Here is a 20,891-nt window from a genome sequence, read left to right on the forward strand (position 1 = left end):
TGTGTCTTGCTGCACCTGACAATGCTACCGACTAGTGGTGGTAAGCAAAAAAAAAAAAACAACTCTGGTTTTATTTGCATCAGGGAGTTTGTCTAGGGTGTTCTGTTGACCTAATATCATGATTTCCGTCTTGTCACCATTGAGGCAGAGGCCATTAACTGCCATCCATGCCTTAATGACGGAGTAGATTTTGTGGAGTACCTTGGCGTCTTCGTTGTAGGATCCTGAAAGGGGTAGAAGTACGTGTGTCATCCGCGTAGTTCGTGTATGTGATGCCGTATGAGTCAAGTTTGTCAAAGAGGGGCTTGGTGAACAAGTTATAGAGTGTGGGTGCAGTGCAGGATCCTTGAGGGACCCCACAGTGGATTGTCGTGGGATTGGCGTTGGCGATGTCCGAGAAGACTTTCATGGCTCTTCCCTCTAGGAAGGAAGTGATCCAGAGGGCTGCTTCTATGGAGAAGTTGGCAGAGTTGGTGAGGTGTGAAGTGTGAAGTGAGAGTCTTGTGATCAACCAGATCGAAAGCAGCTGAGAGATCTAAAAGGAGCAGAAGAGCAGGCTTGCCTTTGTCCATGATTTGGGTGATCTGACTCTTCAGATCTACCAGGGCTGTTTCTGTGCCATGTCCTGTCCGGAAGCCTGATTGCCTAGTCCCGAGGATGGAGTGGGTTTCCAGAAAGTGTTGGATTTGGCAGTGTGCGGCTTTGTCCAGTAATTTCAGCAGGAAAGGTACCGTGGTTATTGGTCTGTAGTTGTTTGGTTGTGAGGGGTCGAGAGTAGGTTTTTTTAGGAGGGGCCGGCTGGGATGATGCCTATTTTAAAGGACGCGTTGATGAATGCAGTGAAGAGCGGCGCAAGGCAGTCTGCGCAGTCTTTGATGAGTTTAGGTGGGCAAATATCGCCTTTACAGGGGGAGGGTTTGAGATTTTTTTGTAGGTTAATAACTTCTGATTTAGTGACATCTCTGAAGGAGAAGTCAGGTATGGTGGGCTTGGATGAGGTGGGTGGGGTGTTAGTAGGTTTAGTTCCTGTCTGATGAGGAAGTGCTTTGCAGTGGTCTTTGATTTTCTTTTGGAGAAGGTCAATTTTGTGTAGCATGGCAGCTTGAATGCTGGTACACCAAGCTTCATCTTTGATTATTTCGTCCGGTGTATTGGGGGGGAGATGAGCTCATTAAAAATGGCGAAGATCTCTTTGGAGTGCGATTTGGCATTGGAGATTCGTGTGTTGAAGGCATTGGCTTTGGCATTGGTGATAGCTATCTTGTATTGGTGGGAGATTAAATTGAATTTGTTTTTGGTATTGGTGCAGGGGTCAGATTGCCAGTTTTTTAGTGCTGCTCTTTTGTGGGATCGCATTGAGTGCAGTTCTTCAGTAAACCATGGGTTGGTGTGTAGGGATTTCTTATCTTTTTTCCATTCGAGTGGTGCTATTTCATTGATAGCTTTGGAAATGACATCTTTGTAGATGTCTGCTAGGACATTGGGGTCATTAGTGAATGGGGGAGCTAACTCGGGGGTATTCAGGTATGGGCGCAGGTTCTCCTTTATGATTTTTTAGAGCTTCTGACTTGTGCAGGGGTCGGAGTTTTGTGGTTTTTGTTGATGGGAATAGAGAACTCGATGCAGTTGTGGTCAGTCCAGGGCAGTGAGGAGATAGAGGTGATAGTGGAGAGGCAGTTATGGTCTGCAATCCAGTCAAGAATGCGGCCTTTGATGTGAGTAGGGCTTTCTACTTTTTGGGTGAAGCCCAGGTCATTGAGTTCCTTGGTGAGGGTGGCTGCAGTTTTGTCCTTAGAATCGTTGAATCCGAGATTGAGGTCTCCTAGTAGAAGGGTTTTGGTGGAGCTTTTGATATTATTGCTAAGGAAATGAATGATGTTGTCCTGGGAGTCTGGGGTGTTGCCTGGGGGGCGGTATAGTAGGTGAATGTTGATGGTGCTGTTTGGTGACAGTGTGAGTTTGGCCGATAAGAGGTCAGAGTTGTTGGTCGAGGGGTGGCTGACAGGTCGGAGCTGGAGGTTTTCTTTGTAGATGAGGGCTACTCCGCCTCCTATTCGATCTGGCCTATCTTGTCTGAGTATATATACTGCTTCCTGGCCAGGCCACATCACATCTCATGCGGGTGGTCTGGTTTGAGTGGCAGATTTAGGGCCAACCAGATTGGCTGGTTGCTTAACCCTTTGTTTTTAGCGTGTGATTGGTGAGCTGGCTTAGGCCGGCCCAAGTGTGTTTGGGCATAATTGGTGGAGTGCCTTAATTCTGCTGGAATTTTCAGAAGAAGCAGGCTTACTTTCCTACTGGAGGAATTTCCTCTGTTTTCTTGCTGTTGCTGCATTTCTAGGACTATATATGGCTATACTGGCTGGACCCTGTCTCAAAGGCCGATCTCCGGTTGGGAGTTTTAGCTGCCGACCATGCTTTCTGTGCCCCCACTGTCCTCCTGCTGGCAACCCTCATGTGCCAGGCCAGGTGTTCCATGATGGATCCGCCTCAGAATATTTTACTGCAAACTTTCCACTTTACCGCCATGATCCTTCCACCTTTGTGATGGTTGGTGCTGTCGCCTGGAACATCCTACCTTATCTGCTCTTCGGGCACATCCTAAGTCTCCCTACCATAGTCCTTGTTGGACCGACCCCTTTCTTTTTTGAGCTGCTGAAACCTGCTTTGCTGGATTCTCCCACCTTTTCAGAGTCTTCCTCACGGCTGCTTTTGCTTCTGGCTTCAGGGTCCCACTCATAGAAAGCCTGTTTGTTTGTCCTTTTTGTCGTTGGGGTTCATTTTGTCTGGGTTCAAGTCCATGGAATTTCACATCCTATTAACTGCACCTGGAAAAGAAGTCTTGTACTCACTGTATTGTTTGCCTCCTTGGAACTGACTTTTCAAGAACTGACCCTATCGGTACCTGTCTCTAGGCCCTCGAGTGGTGGGTTATTCACAATACCTGCGGGCCATGGTCAGGTTTATTCAAAGGCAGTTCTCAACTGCGTTTTCCCATTGGTCTCCATTTGGGCTCTGCCTGCTGTGGTGCATGTTCTCTCAGGGTTGCTGGTACTCTAACCTGTGTCTGTAGTTCTTCCTTGGGGTCTCTCCTGGTCTTTCTTGCGATTGGTTATTGCCAAATCCACACATGTGGGGTAGAACTGGGACTTCTGCATTTTCCCTACACACACGGTTTTCCTATTGACTTCGTTCTGATTATCTCTATGGTAATGTTTAGCTGTTTGAAACTCTAAAATGATTTTGAGGGTACTTATTTGTCTTTAGACATTTTTCTTGCATCCCGTTTGGGTCGAGGCTCTGCTACCCAGTTATTTTCCATTTGGATCCCCATCTCAAAATAGTGGCTTCGGATGCATTTCTGCAGGTTGGTCCAGCGAATTGGTCTTTTAGAGATTTATTTCCATCCCATTGAACTGCCAGCGTTGGTGGTGGTGAGTAAGCTGTAAATGGCCATAATGCTTTCATTCAGTTTTGTTTCATAGAATTAAGGTTTTCCAGAGAAATGTACATAAAAGTCTTGCTTCTTTTCGAGGTGGAGGCAAACATATTCCGGCCCTACATTTCATAAATGGTGGTTGAATGTGCATATAATGTTACTGGTGTGAGCATATTGAAAGAAAAAAGAATATAATGGACTCATGTTAATTTTTGTATATGGATTTTAAATAGGCTTTCTGCACAATATCAGGATGCAATCATGCAGTGTTTGATTTTGTGTGCTCATTTACACCTACTGTGTAAATGAGCCCTTGCGCTTGTACCCAACATGTCTTATGTTTTGAAAGACACAAAGGTTAAGCGTTTAGATTTTGAATTTGATGATCCGCTGGGTAGACACTGAAGTTCAAGTTCGACAGTATATGTTCTGTCAAGTTTCAGTTCGATAAGGATTTGTTGTGGAGCTATACCTCCAATGAAAGAAGAAGTTGGGAGGAGTCGAGAGGGTTCTCGAGAGGAGAAGGACCAGGTCGCAGCAAGAAGAGTCACACGTTAACTCACATTTCACTACTGTATTTCCCTGGGAACATGAGAAATTATTTTCCGTTGTATGCTGTTAATTGTCTAAAAATTTCACTGCTAGAACTTTTTGAATAAAGAAAGATTAAGGATACTGCTTTCCTCTGCGTCGTTAATATAATCAAGACTTTCCTTTAAGTTATCTTCATTGTACACACCATAACACTGGACTGAGTGCTGATAATGCTATGGATCACTCTTTGGGTTTTGCAGTTCCCGATATGTCAATTTGTCCTGTAAGGTTCTCATGCTTGCAAGAAGTAGAAAATATAAAAAATCAGTCCTGTAACCTTACCCCTTCTATGTCTGCTTTGAAAGTGCTTTCATTCAGTACCCACATGTTATTGTAATGCTAGTAATACAATGCAAATAAAATGCAGATCACGCTGGAATACTCTAGGGCTAGAGATCAACCTAAAATCATGAATGCTTAGATGATGGTTGGGGCTTTAGTTATCTGTGCACCACAAAACCTTTCTAAGAGCAGTGCAGTTCTAAATTACTCTAATTTATGGTTTTTGCAGAGTGGACTCTTGGACAAAGCATTGCAGATACTGTATGTTTTAGTTAACTGTTGCTTCTGCTTTTTCTTAATTGTAGGGTAACATTCTTTCAAAAAGGGACACATGCGTTTACCTGGTTACGAGGAATGTAACATTTGTCATTGGTGTCACAGTGGGATGTGATGAATCAGAGATGATCATCCCAGAAACCCTGACCTGGACCCCTTCTCATGTGGCGAGGGAAAGGAAGCAATTACCTGATCCTGACCCTTGGGGTGGTATTTTATCTATCTGTAATATTGCACCACGTGCCCATAGGCATCAGGGCACTCACAGGATAAACAACAAAAAATTAAAAGCGGATGCAAACAAATGAGGTATAGCAAAGATCATGTGCTTATTTAATCTATCCCTCTATCAAAAAGAAGCGTTTTTAGTTGTTTTTTTAACTGAGTTTTTGATGCACAGGTCTGAGATCCAGTGGAAGCGAGTTCCATATGGTTGGTGCCCAAGCGTTAAAGCCAGAAGCACCAATTTCTTTTAGGACACACGGTTGGTATAGCGTCATGCTATTGTTTGAACAAAGAGTCCGCCTAAAGGGAATTCTTTGCACTCTCAAAGAAAGATAGAGAGGGGCTTCACCTGAAAGACATTTAAACACAGAACAGAGCCCTTAAAATGTATTCGCTGCTCAAAAGGGAGCCAATGCAAGTTTCTGCGAGATACAGAAATCTGAGATCAATATTATGTGGGAGGGTCAAATGAGGTGACATTCAGGTCAGGAAGAATGGGACAATACTTTAAATAACTTCCTTCATGACCATACCCTATTAATAGTATATTGTAAAGTTGAAAATCATGAAATTAAAACGAATCAGAACATTAGGGACTTCAAGCCCCGTAATGCTCTCGGTACTGAGATGAGGAAGAGGGTCACAGAGGTGCAGAACTGTAGTTTGCAGACTAGTGGTTCTGATGTCCCACACTGAGCAGGACTTTAAATACAAAGCCTCTTCAGGTGGAAGCATTTGAGGCAGGCGGCAGAAGGAAATGCAGTAGCTGTGTTGAAAGGAGGGCGCTGCGCTGAAGTAGCAGAGGTCGGGAAACCTGATTGTAGAGGACGCCCAGCGAGAGGCGACCCTAATAGCAGCTGTCCGTAGGGGAGAGAAGCTCTCCTGACCCTGCGTGCTGCTCCGGTGTGGGGCGTTCACCGGAGTGCGTGCAGAGCAGAACTAGCTCCAATTACAGGAGGCGTGAGCAACGGAAACCTTACCAGAGCTGTCAGACGCCTGTGCAAACCTGACGCTGTGCAAACCTCACAGAAGAAACATGAGCAGGGGGTCCAGTGGAGATGCGCAGAAAGACTGGTGACTTGGCCTCTGTCAGGTTACCCTGAGGCACTCTGAAACAGACCTCTGGCTCAAACAAAACCTTTTGAATACGGAACTATTGAATTGAAGCAATTTGAGTGCAACACTCATCTTATGAGAGATCGAGTTAAAGAATACTGCAACAACCTTTGTCAAAGCCAAAAGGGGACAATATTTAAACAGTGTAGATGAACATTGTAATCCGCTTTGCCTCAACGAAAGAATGGCAATTAAAGATAAAGTGAATGTGATTTGCAAAGATCACTTGTAGAAGAAAATCGTAACCAGCATTGCCTAAGCCAAAGAAAGGCAATTAAGGGAAACCAAAGAAGGCAGAATAGAAGCCCTACTTGTGACACTTATCAAGGGGGAGAGAAATACAATCTGCAAACAATTGTTGATTTAACCTTTTCCATTGAGGATTGAAGTGTGGAAAGTGTGAAGCAAACCTCACCACAAAATATTGATAGTTGTAGCAGTTTTATCCTGGCAGGCGCGTACATCAGGAGTTCTATGTTCTTTCATTGACAGTCATTTTTACGACTGCCTTTTTTACGAGTATACAATTACGAAAAAGGTCATCGAATTTAGTGATTATTCCTGGCAGGCGAGTGGATGTTAAGATGGATTTCTAAACTCTGTCCTCGTGGGCAGAAGTTTAGGAAGCCACCCTAGTTTAGTGGAACAGGGGAACCTTCTGGAAAAACTAGCCCAATCTATGCTCGCTTGGCAGGCGGTCAAGACTAAGTCTCAGGAGGGTTGAGAGTGATTGGAAGCCCAAAATGAGCACACAGAGTAAAACTCCAGAATACTCTTAGACAAGTGTACATCCAAAATACATTTATTATAGGCCTTTATAACTAAACACAAATAAGCCACAGTTATAATAGAACAGTTACCACACGCACTTTTCACTATGTAACATATATACAAAATGCGTTTAGCCTTATGCGGATAAGGGGGAGAACACAACCGCAACCTGCAACTGAAGAGATGAGTTAAACACAATTATCACATTAGGCAGTTCTTCAAAGTCGATCCCTAGCTTATGCAGTCCAGCCCCACGGAGTGGGGAGCCTTGTGCTCAAAAGTACAGCAGTGCTTTGCAAAGCACGGTCGTGCGTAAGAGCAAAAGCGGGTCCTTTTCAAGGAGCTGTTGCAGTTCAGGAAAGGGGTTGAGGTGATGAAGAATGAAGCCCTAATATTCGAGGAGGGTCTACCCTTGCAGGCAGAGCGACTTGGAGTTTGTGAATAGCTGGGGAGCGCAGACTAGCCCAGCTAAGGTGAGGATCTTTTATGGGATTCTCAGGCGTAAAATCAAGTGGATGTGCCAGGGGGGCAGGGGGCCAGCGGTAAGTGATGCAAGTACTCACCGACTCTCGATACAGTCTGGGCCAAAGTTTTCCAGTCTAGTCCAGGTCATTTGTAGGTTTAAACCCTGCAGTTCCACGTCGCTTTGGCTCTCAGCGGCTGCGGGACGGGACGGGACGATCGTCTGTGGCCGGGACAGTAACTTTTGTTATCTGCTCTCGAAGAAGAAGAAAGGAAGACAGTTCCAATGCAGCACGTCTTAGAGCACTTACAGCGACCGTCACCACAGCGGGGTGACGCTGGGACCGCAAATGCTTGTGGCGTGGCGCACTCTCAGAAAATCGCAACCCAGAGGAGCTTGGCGGGAGAGGGCCCAGGACCCACAAGTAAGCTATTGCCAGAGTCTCGAGTATCGACTCGGGATGGCGGCGCTCCTATTCGATACCCAGGGTTCGGGCTGGTCAGCTCGCTGGATGGCCCAGGAACACTTTTGAAGAGGCTCTTTACGAGGGTAAGCAGGATCTGCTCTCTTGCATGCACGCCATTCGTGGGCCAATCGTGGCCCACAGTGGTTCCAGTCATTCTGGCACCAGTAGTGTGGATTGTGACAGTTCCACCCTCTTTCTGTGCACTAGCACACGTGACATGCAGGAGCCCGCGAAACATGCGGTTTTCTTGGGCGGCTGGATGCCCGAATAAGAAATACATGGGTCTCTTGACCTGGGGGAAGGCAAAGCAACAAAATTGCCAAAGGACAGAACAAAAGAGTTCATGGCACAGCCATTTTCGGCACTGGCCACAATCTTGGGCCAAACGCGGTAAATGTGATATGGTCCATCAAAAAGAAGTAAAAATACTTCTAGAGTAAACTGCTGCCACCGGTTTCGGCCTAGGCACATTTGCACAAACACCAACAAATCCTTAGAGGGCGACTAGGGCCATAACACAAAAGGACCCCTATGTGCGGTACTGAGATGTACTTGGCACATAAAAAGTTACCAAGAAATGGCGACGTAGACAAAGACTAAGGGAAACATAGTTTCACAGTACTGACGGCCTGAATGACGTGTCGGTTTCCCCTTAACAAATTAGCAAATGCCCAGAGGAGTGCAGCTGAAGGCTGTGCTCCACATACAAAAGTCTGGTTAGGTAAACCGAACAAAAGCAAAAAGTCTGGGGAGGTCCATAAATGGAGGGAAAATTGCACCTAAGGGAAATCTTTCCTAACAGTAGACCAGGAAGAAGAGAAGTTGAAATACTGCAATGATATAGAAGGTTCTAGTCGAGAGAAAGTGGTACAGCCAGTGGTGTGCTTTGAACTTTGGTGAAATCATCCAGAAAAAAACTGTTGCTTATGAAGAAGAAACGTGATGTGATGAAGAGTGGTTGATCTTCAGAAAAGAGAATATTAAATACTGACTTGTTGTATGAAGAAGTTGTGTTGGTTTATCAAACAGCGGTTTGTGGATACTTTAACCATTGCCTTGAAGAGTGAGAAATCCTATTTGAGAATAAGACCATTATATTGCCAAGTGAAGAACATATGGAATGAACAGAACTTTGTGTCATACTTCAAGTGGGAAGGGGATTCAACCCTGGACAGAAGGATTTATGTTTATAATTTCTCTGTTTCAATCTAAGTGATATTTTATGAAGTTTGAACAGCTAGATAATGTGTTTGATTTTGTTGTATGGACGAGTGTGAGAGATCTTTGGACATTAGGTCATTTTCATTTAGCTTTTGGTTTGATAGGTAAGGAAAACCTTGTTTGGCTAGGGAACGTTAAGCGTTTGTCTCACCCTTATTGTTTAATGAAATGGCTACTTGTGAGAACTCTCACTACGTGTCCGTTTCGCATTTCTGACCCCTCACAGGGTGCTGAACCCTACCCCCATTTCTTTTTTTTACCTGCCATACCATTTGCTATGGTTTGAAAGTTTCAGAAAAGCTTTGTTTCTTTGTTTCTGACAATTTTTATTTCATTTTTTTACATTTCAGGTTTGCTATCCGAAAGATTATGCTCCTTGAATTCAGGTAAGCTTGAGGAAATTGTTTCCTTAAAATGACATATGACAACACTGTTCCCGTCATTTAACCTGTGCTTGGGTTACTAACTCCTGATCAGGGGCGTTGGAATTTTGTCGCAAGGCAGGACCAAGTTATGCTGCAGGGGTGGCAGAATTATGAGGTGTGTCATTGAAGTAAAAATCATTTCCTGCTCATTTTAAATAATCATGTTCATAAAAAGCCTCCATGTAAAAGTTTTTTTTTTACATTTTTGATTAGTTTTTCAATACAACCAACAATTCAAACAAAACACGCAGTGCAATCCACCATTATTACATTAGCATCCATTGGTCTTTGTTCACTGCCCCCCTGTTCCCACCCCCCTTCGCGAGCCTGTTTGTCCTTCACATCCAGTATCTGCCGCACATAGCTGGGCGTCATTTTCATCAGATTCCTCTGGTCTAACATTGTCCCAAATAAGCCAGATATCAATGTTTTCCATGCCATCAGGGTACCCACTTCTTCCTCCCAAGTCATGCAACTTGCTTCCTGCCACACCACCGTCTCAGCCTCCGCCCACTTCTCTAGGTCTTTCCACCACACCTCCACCCGTGGCTTATGACACTTCTTCCAGCCCATAGCTATCCTTCGCTTTGCAAGCACGTACGCTAGGTCTTTCAATTTCCCAACATGCTTCAGCTTCCGTGGCCTAGGAAACCCTCCCAACAGACAGGCCCAAGCCGTGTCAACGGCAAGCGTGACCCCTTTCTCTGCTAGCTTTTGGGCCACTTCTCTCCAGAAACCCTCAATCACTGGGCACGCCCAAAACATATGTGTCATATCCACATTCTCCTCATCGCACTTAGGGCACGCCTGTCTCCCTGCATTCCGGAATTTAGATATCCTCAGCGGGGTCATATACGCTCTATGCGTCACATACGACTGTATTTGCTGCAGTCTGGCATTCCTAGGTACTTTCTTATGGTATCCCAGGGCCCGCTCCCACATCCCATCATCCATTGGGCTCCCACTTCTGTTTCCCAATCCAATCTCAAATGTGTCAATTCTTTCCCAACCTTAGTCATTACCATTTCATACAATCTAGAGAGCTCATGCCCTCCCTCAGTTGTGCCATATATCATCCCCACAATGGCGTCTGGCTCCTCCGCCAGAACCATCTCAGGCCACGTTATCCGAATCTTCCGCACCAGCCTGTGATATGTAACATATTGGCCCCCATGTAATCCCACCTCCTCTCCAAGTCCTTCAAACTCTCTTATAGACCCCTCCTGCCATATATCACCTAACGTTACCAGTCCCACAGACTCCCAATAGGTTCTAATAATCCCCCTCAGTTGCTCATCTCCACCCACCAAAGCAACTAGAGGTACCTGCGGGGAACACGGCAGCGGATCCCCCATCATTATACATGCTCGTCGCCACATTTTCCACCCAAGCCTCATCATCTTCGGGTACTCCGCAGTTTCTGCCTCAGGCAACCAGATAATTTCTTTCAGGTAGTACGTGGTACAGTCATGCCCAAACAATCTAAATTCGCTGGTCGGGTCGTCAGAGAGCCATTTGGTCACAAACTGTAATTGACTTGCTATATAGTAGGCCTCAAAATTAGGTAGCTTGATTTCCCCCCCCCCCCTTTTACGTGAAAGTTCTGCAACTTCCAGAGCGCTACTCTGTTCCTGGTACCATGCCACAGAAAGTCTCTACACACACCATTCAATTGGACAAAAAACCTCTTAGGAATCATATACGGGATATTGCTAAAGAAATGCAAGAGCCTAGGCAGAACCACCATCTTAAGCATCGCACCCCGCCCCATCATCGCCAAGGGCAACTTCTCCCAAAACCTCATACCCTTACGGATTTCCTCAACGGCCATCTCAGTATTACGCCTGTGTTCCTCCTCCGCCAGATGGCACACCTCTATCCCAAGGTAGCGGAAAGATACCACAGACCACGGCACCTGTAACACCGGTAACCTTTCCGCAGGGATCCCTTTGTAACCGCCCAGCGGGAAAATACTTAATTTTTGGGGATTCACCGCTATACCGGACAACCTCGCATACCCTTCCATCACCTCCAGAATATACTGAAGGTTTTCTTCCGGGTATCTCAAATATAATAACAAGTCATCCGCATACAGAGATATCAGGTGCCCCCCCCCCCCCAACCATGATACCTATCTCATCGTATTGCTGCCTCAGGTACAGTGCCAGAGGCTCCAGAGCTCGATGTATAGCATCGGGGACCAGGGGCACCCCTGTCTGGTGCCCCTGCTAAGTTGCCATCTCTCCGATATCACTTTCCCTGTTCGCACCCTGGCTAATGGCGCACTATACAGCATCTCCGCCCATCTAATGTATCCCGGTCCCATTCCATACTCCCCCCAAGGCCGCGAGCAGCCACGCCCACCTGACCGAGTCGAAAGCTTTTACCGCGTCCAAGGACACGATTGCCATCTCTCATTCATCGTCACAGCCCCATTCGATCACCCGATGGAGTTCGCCTATGGTTGTGAGTAATATTCCTGTCCGTAACATAGCCCGTTTGGTCTGGGTGTATCAGTTTGCCAATTACTTTCCGCAATCTATTCGCCAGGACAGCCGTTAATATCTTGCTGTCCTGGTTCAACATTGACAACGGCCTGTATGATCCGCAGCTATGTCCCGGTTTATTAGGTTTGGGGAGTGGTATTATGACCGCCTCTCTGAGCGACTCCGGCAACTGTCCCACCTCAAACGCCTCGTTGAGCATTTCCAACATCGGGGGGGAGCACTTCCGCCCCATATGCTTTATAAAATTCACTAGGTAGGCCATCTGCTCCCGGGGTCTTACTAGTAGGTAGCTGCCTCCTCCATTTCCTCCAACGTAATCGGAGCATCTAGTTCCTCTCTTTCTTCTGTGCTTATCTTAGGCAATCCAATGTCTTGCAGAGTTTCCAGCATTTCCTCCCTGCTGCCTCCACCTCTGTCTCCATATAATTCTCTATAGTAATCTGCAAATTCCCTGTTAACTCCCTCTTGGGTGTCTGCCACCTCCCCATCTTCTCTGGTTATTGTCCTAATCGGGGGCCTCGGGGTTTCACTTTTATATAGCCACACCAAAAGATGGCCCGTTTTATCTCCGCCAGCATGTTGTCTCTCAACGTACTTTTTGTAGTTGATTGCAGAGCCTTTCCCAGAGTTCCGTGCACCGTTGCTGTAGTTCCCTCTCTAATTCGCCTTCCGCTCTCTGTAAATCAGCCAGGACCCCATCCTGCAAGCCCTTGGATTTAGAGATGGCCACCCCCCGTATCACCACCTTGAAGGCCTCCCACAGTGTCCCAGCCGAGTCCACACTGCCTATATTCACCTCGAAATAACTAATGATTTCATCTCTCATATCCTCCCGTCGGTATCCATGCCCTGGGGGTGCAGTATTGCCACCCCACGACCAGGGGCGAGTGATTAGACAGGACCCTCGCCTTGTATTCTATATGAGCAATCTCTATCATTACATCGGACGTGGCAAAGACATAATCAAGTCTAGTGTGTAACTGTTGGCGGTGCCGAGTAATGTGAATACTGCCTATCATGAGGGTGTTTAGTTCTCCACACATCCACCAGTCCAAAGTCATCTAACAACGATTGCAATGCTCTAGCTGCTGGGGCAGGCCTGGCCATATTGTCATCCGACCTGTCCGCTGCAGGGTTCAGCACACAGTTAAAATCCCCTCCCCAGATCACCACACTAGCTCAGGCTGGTGCACATAGTCCGGAAGTACTCCACCGTGTTTTGATTAGGGGCGTACGTGTTCACAATGCACACCTCTTTATTCTCCACCACTCCTCTCACCATGGCCAAACGCCCCTCAGTTTCCACCGTTTCCTGTAGCAGCTGGAATGGGACATGCTGCGCCACCCAGACCAGCACACCCCTAGCATAGGCCGAATACGAAGACCCCACTACTGTACCCCTCCACTTCCTCTTCACCAACTCCAGTTTTTCCCGTGTCAAGTGCGTCTCTTGTAACAATGCAATATCTATCTTTTGTCTTTTCAAATACATCATGACCTTGTTTCTTTTTAAATAGCTATTAAGTCCCCTGACGTTCCACGTCACTATTTTAAGATCTCCCATGGCTCCTCAGCATCCAACTCCCTCCCTCTTGGCCAGCCCCGTCCGCCTGCGCAACACAGATACAAAACTAGGGCTACTCCCTGTAGGCTCGCGTAGAAACTCAAACTCCCAAAAACTGCATACCCCCCAAACTCTGCATCCCCCTCCCCTCCCCCCACCAATCCCTTCCCCAACAACTACCTCCCCAACTGTTGCCCAGCTCCATCCCTGGATCTCAGGCACCCCCACATCTAGCCCCGTCTGGTGCACACCGAGCTCAGGAGGGTGAAGTCGCCCTAATGGCCACTTAACTATTAATATTAACTGGGGGTATGAGGACTAGCCCTGGAGGGCTCCCTACAAAAGCAACAGCCACAGTGCAAACAGTGCATTATCTATGCTACTCCAGGCCCGCCTACAAACAGGCAATTTCAATAACTATAATCCAGTCCCATAGTCTTAAACCGCACAATCTCACTGTGCTCCAAGCACTCTTTACTTATCTTTACCATCTCCTTCTTCCGCCTGGACGTCCGGCTCCTGGGGGCAGCCTTGCGTATCAAGCCATCCCATGGCATCCTCCGGAGTGTCAAAAAAAAAAGTTCTGTTCTCATGAAAGACCTTCAATTTCGCCGGATAAAGTAACATGTATTTCTGGCCCGCCTGCCTCAATCTCCTCTTTACAGCCCCGAAGTTCATTCGGCTCCGCTGCACCATCAGGGTATAGTCCGGGTAAGCTGTTATACTTGCCTCTCCTCCCTTGATTGTTCCACCTTTGCGAAAGTGTTCCAAAATCCTCTCCCGGTCCCGATAATTAAGGATCTTGGCGATCACTGGCCTGGGCGGATTGCCTGGCGGCGGCCTCCTCATCGGGGCCCTATGCGCTCGTTCCACAGCAAATCCCTGAGACAGAACTCCTCCTGTGATCTCCTGCAACAACATGTTTTCGATGAACTCCGTGGGGTTGTGGCCCTCTGTTCCCTCCGGTATGCCCACAAGACGGATGTTGTTCCTTCGGGCGCGTCCCTCCGCTTCCTCTGCTCTGCTCTCCAGGTTGCCCACTCTTTGCACAAGGGCATGTAGTTCTGATTTGTGTGCAGCACAATCCGCTGTGTTCGAGATCCCTTCTTTCTCCAAGCTCTCTGTGCGCTCCGCCAGGGACCTCACATCCTGTCGGAGTAGGTTCATCTCCTCCTGCACTTCACCAACTTTAAGGTCCAACACAGTCTTCAATTCTGCCACCACTATTTCGAGCTTAGCCTCCAAGGCCGCTTTTAAATCTGCTTTTAAGTCCGCAATTGCAGCCAAAACCTCTTGATTTGGGCCCGCGACGGCCATGCCACCTGTGGGAGGCTTATCTTTACTTCTAGCACTTTCCGGGCATGTCGGCGTCCTGGCAAATTCGTCCAGCGTAGGTTGCTTCACTTTTTGTCGTATCGGCTTGTTAGACATGACGCAGCAGTCACTTGTTGTGGGTCCACCGACCGCTTCAACTCCGCAACCAGAGGAAGAAGGGCGCATGCTCCGTTCCAATGTCTGATGCCCTACCACAGCATGGGGGGCCACAGACCCTCAAAAGCTCCAAACAGCAGACTCACCCGCCAAGCCTCCAGCACACCCATTCATTTCAATGGGCCTCTCACCCGCCAAAAACAAAATCTGGTGTTTTCACCCGCTTTTGTGCCACAAATGGTTGAGAGGTATGCATCCAGGGCTGGAACTGTAGCGTTATTATGGGGGGCACCCTTGGTATCCCACTTGTCGTGCTGCTACTAGATGCCCCTATGCCTTATCTCATCGTCGGCGGCTGTACCCCTCAGGTGCGCTCCTTCGTTATCTGGATCTCCCGTGTGCTCCTCCCCACTTGTCCTCTCCTTGTGTCTGCCTTCTCTGGGGAGAGCTGTCTCTAGTGCCTGTTTGAGGCCAGTCCTGTGCACTATGTAGCACTACACAGCCTAATGCTGCCGTGTGCACTGTCTTTTGTTCCCGGGCCCCCCTCCACGGCTGCTCCTTCGCTCGTTACTGTGGCTAGATACTTTGTATCTAGCCCCATGCCTGTTCGCACCACACAGCGCAATGGCTTGTTTTGGCGTCGGAGCGGGGCTACAATGTGTCCCGCAGCGTCCATCCCACGCCCTTCCTCACGTTTTGGGGAGGCGGTTGTTTACTAGCCTCATCCGGTTCATGTAATCAGTACACTCCTGGTGTGCTGCTCCTCATACCTGCACCGCCCGTATTTCTTATGCTTCAAGGGGTCCCATAACTTCCAGGGCGGCGCCTCATTGACCAGGGATGCCTCCGCTTCTCCGTCGCCCGCAGCAGGTCCCTTTGTCCTTTCACTGTCTGCCTGCGGCCATCTTCCTTTGTTCGGTCGCCTTCGTGTCGCGACCTTCCTTTGGACACCGTTCCTCTCTCGCTGTCAGGATCACCTGCACAATACGCCTCCTCGTTCCCCGAGGCTTCCTCTTTTTCCAGGTCAAAACGCTGCAGTTTGCACTGTCTTTTTTTCGGATGTTTACAGGATCTGCGGGAGCCCACGGAGAATCCCGTCCTCTCACATGGCTCCTTAGCCACGCCCCCTCCTCCACGTAAAACAGTTAAACATTATTTTTACAAACATGATTATTTTAGTTGCTTTGTATGGTGGAGCTGGTGCACGGAAGGTAACTTGATTATGCCATCTCGATCCACTTCGCTAAACAAATCGGAATGCACTTCTGCCAGCTTCTGATTTATATTTTGATTCATATTTTGATTTATATTCTGATATTGGTGTAAATGCATTGGGTTCTTTTGGAATTCACCAGATTGTTGCACTTGCTAATACTAAAAGCTGGCAGATTACATAGGAATTAATGTAGAATAACCCCAACGTGCATGTACACAGCACAAGGTATTTACAGTATTTGTGCTTCGAAGTGTAAACATGAATGGAAACCATTTGCCGTACAGATTTTATACATGGTTTGTACTGTGCAGCGCAAACAATAAAAAGTAAGTGGAGGGATCTGCATGCATAGAAGTGCACTTGTTTGCTGTCCCCGCCATGTAATTTGAATTGAATTTGAAATTTGAAACACAACGCGCACTCAACAAAGTGAATCGAATCCTGGCGCAGATGGAACAAAAGACTAGTTGAAAATGTAGTCATAGAAATATTTGTGCCATTGAATTTTATGGGAGAGAACAACAGCTCTTATTTTAAAAGTTAAGTCTTTAGGCCTGCAGGAAAGGTCAGGTCCTTAGATTCAGCAGAAGACTGTTCCACAGTCTAGGCACAGCAACAGAAAATCTGCAGTCTCCTCTTGAGACACAGTTTGACCTTGGAATAGTCATCAGATATTTGTCTTCCGACCTTAGAGCCCGAGCCAGATGGTATAATTGCCATTGATGCATTTATACACCAAACGGCGAATCTTAATGTTTACATGGTCCTTTACCGCTAGCCAATGAAGGGAGCGGCGGAGGCACGAGGTTGAAGTGTTTTTATATACACCAAATAGCAATCTTACTCCAGCATTTTGTGCTTTTTGTAAGCGACAGATCTGTTTGGACAGGACTCCAATTGGAAGTCCATTGCAATAATCTAATTTAGAATTCAGAAAAGCTCCCACAACCATGGCATGATCAGTGTCGGGTACTTGGGGGCAATGCTTGTCGCAGCAGTATTGTAAAAAACTGATTGTACTTTGGCTGAAACTTGACCACTACAGCCCAGATCACTCTGCCAAACACATCCAAGGTATTTTTTACCTTAGTGGCATATTTAAGTCTGTATCCCAGGAACAGGGGTGGGTACTTTTTCCCTCCAATAGATGTTATGGTCCAAACAAAATAACTTCAGTTTTTTTGGGGTTAGGTTGTAGCCAATGTTTTGCCATCCAGACCACTATTTCCTCCAGACATCTGCCTACCTTAGCAAGAGCATCTTCAACATCATCAAGTCTGATGTACAGCTGCGTATCATCAGCATAAGAGTGGAACCTAAGATAGTATTTTTCCAAGATACCCATTAATGGACAGAGATAGATATTGAATAAGAGGGGGGGGGGAGTGCAGATCCCTGTGGCACACTGCAGCATTGGGAGATGATTTCAGATATGAATCCTCTCACCTGTACACATAGTTTGCGCCCTGTAAGAAATGAGGCGAACTAATCCAAGGCGCAGGCGTCCATATTCACTAGGTTCTTTATGCGATCTAGCAAAATACCATGATCCACTGTATCAAATGCAGCGGATAGGTCGAGCATTACAAGCAGGTAGAGTTTACCTACATCCCCTGCCTGCAACAGCTCATCCCATACTGCCACCAATGCCGTTTCCGTCCCAAACTGGATTGTAAATGGTGTAGAAGGCCATTGTCTTCAATGTAGTTCTATAGGTGGCTTGTAGCTACTTTTTCCAAATATTTTCCCGGCCAAGGGAGTCCTGCGATGGGGCAATAGTTGTTATAGTCCTCAGGATCCAGAATAACCTTTTTTTTAACAGTGGAGAAACAACTGACACCTTCACGGGGGCTGGGACCACCCCCCTGCGTAAGTGATGCATTTACGAACTCAGTTACAAAAGTAGTTAATTCTGATGACAGTCGCTTAGCTACAAGTGCAGGTATTGGATAAAGAGTAATTCGTAGGTTTCTAGTTGGGTGCAAGAGGCCAAACATTTCCTTTTCTGATGCTGTGCAAAACTAAGCTGGGAGATCCCAGTAATTGCACTTTCCGTTGTTTTAGTGGATTAATTAATTATGTTAACGGCATTCAAGGGAGATATACTATCAGGCTCTATTTGGAGCCTGATATTATTCTGGATATTCAAAATGTTTTCCCTAAAGAACATGTTCAGCCCATTTACATGATTTGCAGATGCAATCTTCACTGGGGTTTTCATATTAGGATTAACAAAATTCGCAATTATTCTGAATAACTCTTGAGAATGATTTGCTGCAGCTGTAATTCTTCCTGCTAGGAAATTAGATTTAGCTCTGAAAATAGCCTTTTTATAGTTGGGCAATGCTATTTTTTCTGATAGAGCATGTTCAAATGATTTTAAAGAGTACCATCTAGTCTCATGGTATTTATATTCTGTTTTGAGCTTAGAGAGTTGTGCAGTATACCAGACCTCAGAGGGTCTTCTGGGGATAATTACTCTCAAGGGGGCATATTTAGTACAAATATTACTTTGAGTCCCATGTTGGAATAAAGCATCACACCCTTGAGATAAAACACACTGGCTCAGTGCCTTTCCTAGTTCATTACCAGTTATACTGTCCAGTCCCTTTTTATTACGAACAGGTTTGGCACCATTAGATACGGGAGGTCATGTTTCGTGTTTAGCTGCCTTGATAAGGAACAGCCTAAAATAATGATCAACAATGGGGACTGTGCCAATCATGCTAAACCCCTTCCCTGGCCAAGACTGCATCCACGCAGTGACCCAATTTGTGTGAGGGTGTTTGAGCTAGTATTTACACCTCATGTTGAAGTAATAATTCCTGAAGTTGTTTAGAGTTTGACTTGGAAAGATACTCCAGCCAGATATTTAAATCACCAATACACAATAATTCCTTCTGTTTAATACCTGCTTTAGTGAGGAAGTCATCCAGAACCTCTATAACAGATGCTGCCGGCCGATGTACCCTATAGACCAGTAGAATCCTTACTGAGTACTTTGGGGTAGCAGTAAGGGTCATTACACCGATCTCAAAAACACCATCCCACTGAATCGATTTAAAGTGATATAATTTTTAAATGGGACCGGTAGATGACTGCAATTTCCCCTCACGCCTTACCCTGTCTATTGATATTTTGAATCGAGTAGCCCTCAGGAATAAAGCAATGAAACATGGCATGGGAAGTGTCTGTAAGCCAAGCTTCGGTCAGAAATAAAACATCCAATTTATAGGACTTGATTAATAAATTAATCTCTGAGGCATGGGCTGCCGCTGACCTAGTATTTAACAGTGAAGCTTTAACTGGGATATGAGAATCTAAGTGTACATTTGAAAAGGTGCAAACATCTTTTTTTTGTTCTATTCCTGACCCGCACATTTTTAATAATGAATCTTTGCACACACTTTAAAAAAACAATGATTTATATGGCACATTTGGGGGCTTAGTAGTACAAATTCCTTTTCAATGTCACAAGATGAATTCTAATCTGTGAAACAAATAAAGATTGTATGAGCAGGAGCTAAAACCAGCTGCTGGTGTTCAGCTCTTGCTGAATAAGTGGGAGCCTCCTCTTATTAACGGGGAGATCGTACATAGCGTAGTCTCGGATTTCACTTACACTTGGTTTCTGTCAATTTATATATATATGATCGTTTATGCTTTAAATGTGTCTTCAAGATTCTGTCTTACTGCTCCTTTGAACACATATATCCAAACATACAGAGTGATGTGGCAGAGGTATGTTTCTATGGCATCAGTTGTCCCCGGGAGTCAAACGTTGCTCTTCCTAGTAGTAAGTGTCAAACTAACCAGGCTCTTCAAGGCTACAAGCAGGGGATACATATCTACAGGCTGTTTGCTTCCCTGAAGGAGTCTGTGCTTTCATACTTCATACTTCATCCATTTAGGTAATTCAGAATTACATGGAGAAGTCATAGTTCACTGATCACAGCATTTAGAAAGAAAATGAAGCAATGGTTTTCTTTTTTTTTAATTCTATCATCTAAGACTCCTTCAGGGAATTTCCAAGATGCCTCCTTTGGTAAAGAAAACGAAAGTTCAATAACACGTAGTGCCCCTGCTTTTCAGACCATGCAAACGCTTTTTACACAAAGTAGGAATTTTCCAAGCTGTAACATAGTCTAAATAGGTAATTTATTTGCAACATTTCTCTTCAATAAGACATAGACATTTTCAAAGGAAAAGAGTGGCCTTAGACTTCTCCTTTAATTTCTTACTCCTGAAGGTCCTTTCTGATTGTTGTAAAGATAATGTTGTTTTCCTACTGGTTTTGTTCCCATGTAATCTCCAGCTAAACCGATTCTGCATAATCCTTATGATCAGAGGGCAGTAGGTATCTTTTAAAGAAAGACATTTGGTCTTCCTGGCAAACTGATCTGCCAAGCTAGTTGTGTACAAAAATGCAAATTGCATTTAGTTCAAAAACCTACTTTGTTAAATTAGAGGTATTTTAAGCTGCATTTTCTTTTTTGCTTTTCACTCCTTTTTTCACCTCGCAATTGTGGTGACAATCCTTGGTTGAGAAGGAGAATTTACTTACCTGTAATCCCACTTCTCCATCTTGACTGTCCTTTTCATATACATAACTGAGCCTGGTTGGTATGCTTCACAGAAGTGCCTGGACCCTCCTGCTCCTTCAAGTAGGAACCAAGGTGGCTGCCAGTGAGAAGACTTTGGGGGTTCTCTTGACCTTTCTTTTGCCTGAAACATACTATGTTCTCTGGATTATATTGATTGAGTGGGGTTATTTAAAAGGTCATGAAAGTGATGACGATAGCCATAATGGAAAACTATTCTTCTAGGTGTGCACTTGTCTATCTTTGGAGATTTTAAGTATCTTCTTGGCAGCACATCTGAATCTCCTTCACTCT

At 45.7% G+C, this 20,891-nt stretch overlaps 1 protein-coding gene across 1 annotated transcript in view; it reads left to right on the forward strand.

Moving 5' to 3' along the window:
* The window catches only part of AQR (aquarius intron-binding spliceosomal factor), an 877,350-nt gene that overhangs the window by 29,929 nt on the left and 826,530 nt on the right, over nt 1–20,891 (forward strand). The window contains exon 4 of the mRNA XM_069638728.1: nt 9,204–9,239. Coding sequence (XP_069494829.1) covers nt 9,204–9,239 — 36 coding nt within the window. The remainder of the gene's footprint in view (nt 1–9,203; nt 9,240–20,891) is intronic.

This window comes from Ambystoma mexicanum, chromosome 14, assembly GCF_040938575.1.
Source record: "Ambystoma mexicanum isolate Mex_15411 chromosome 14, UKY_AmexF1_1, whole genome shotgun sequence".
NCBI classification, from domain to species: domain Eukaryota; kingdom Metazoa; phylum Chordata; class Amphibia; order Caudata; family Ambystomatidae; genus Ambystoma; species Ambystoma mexicanum.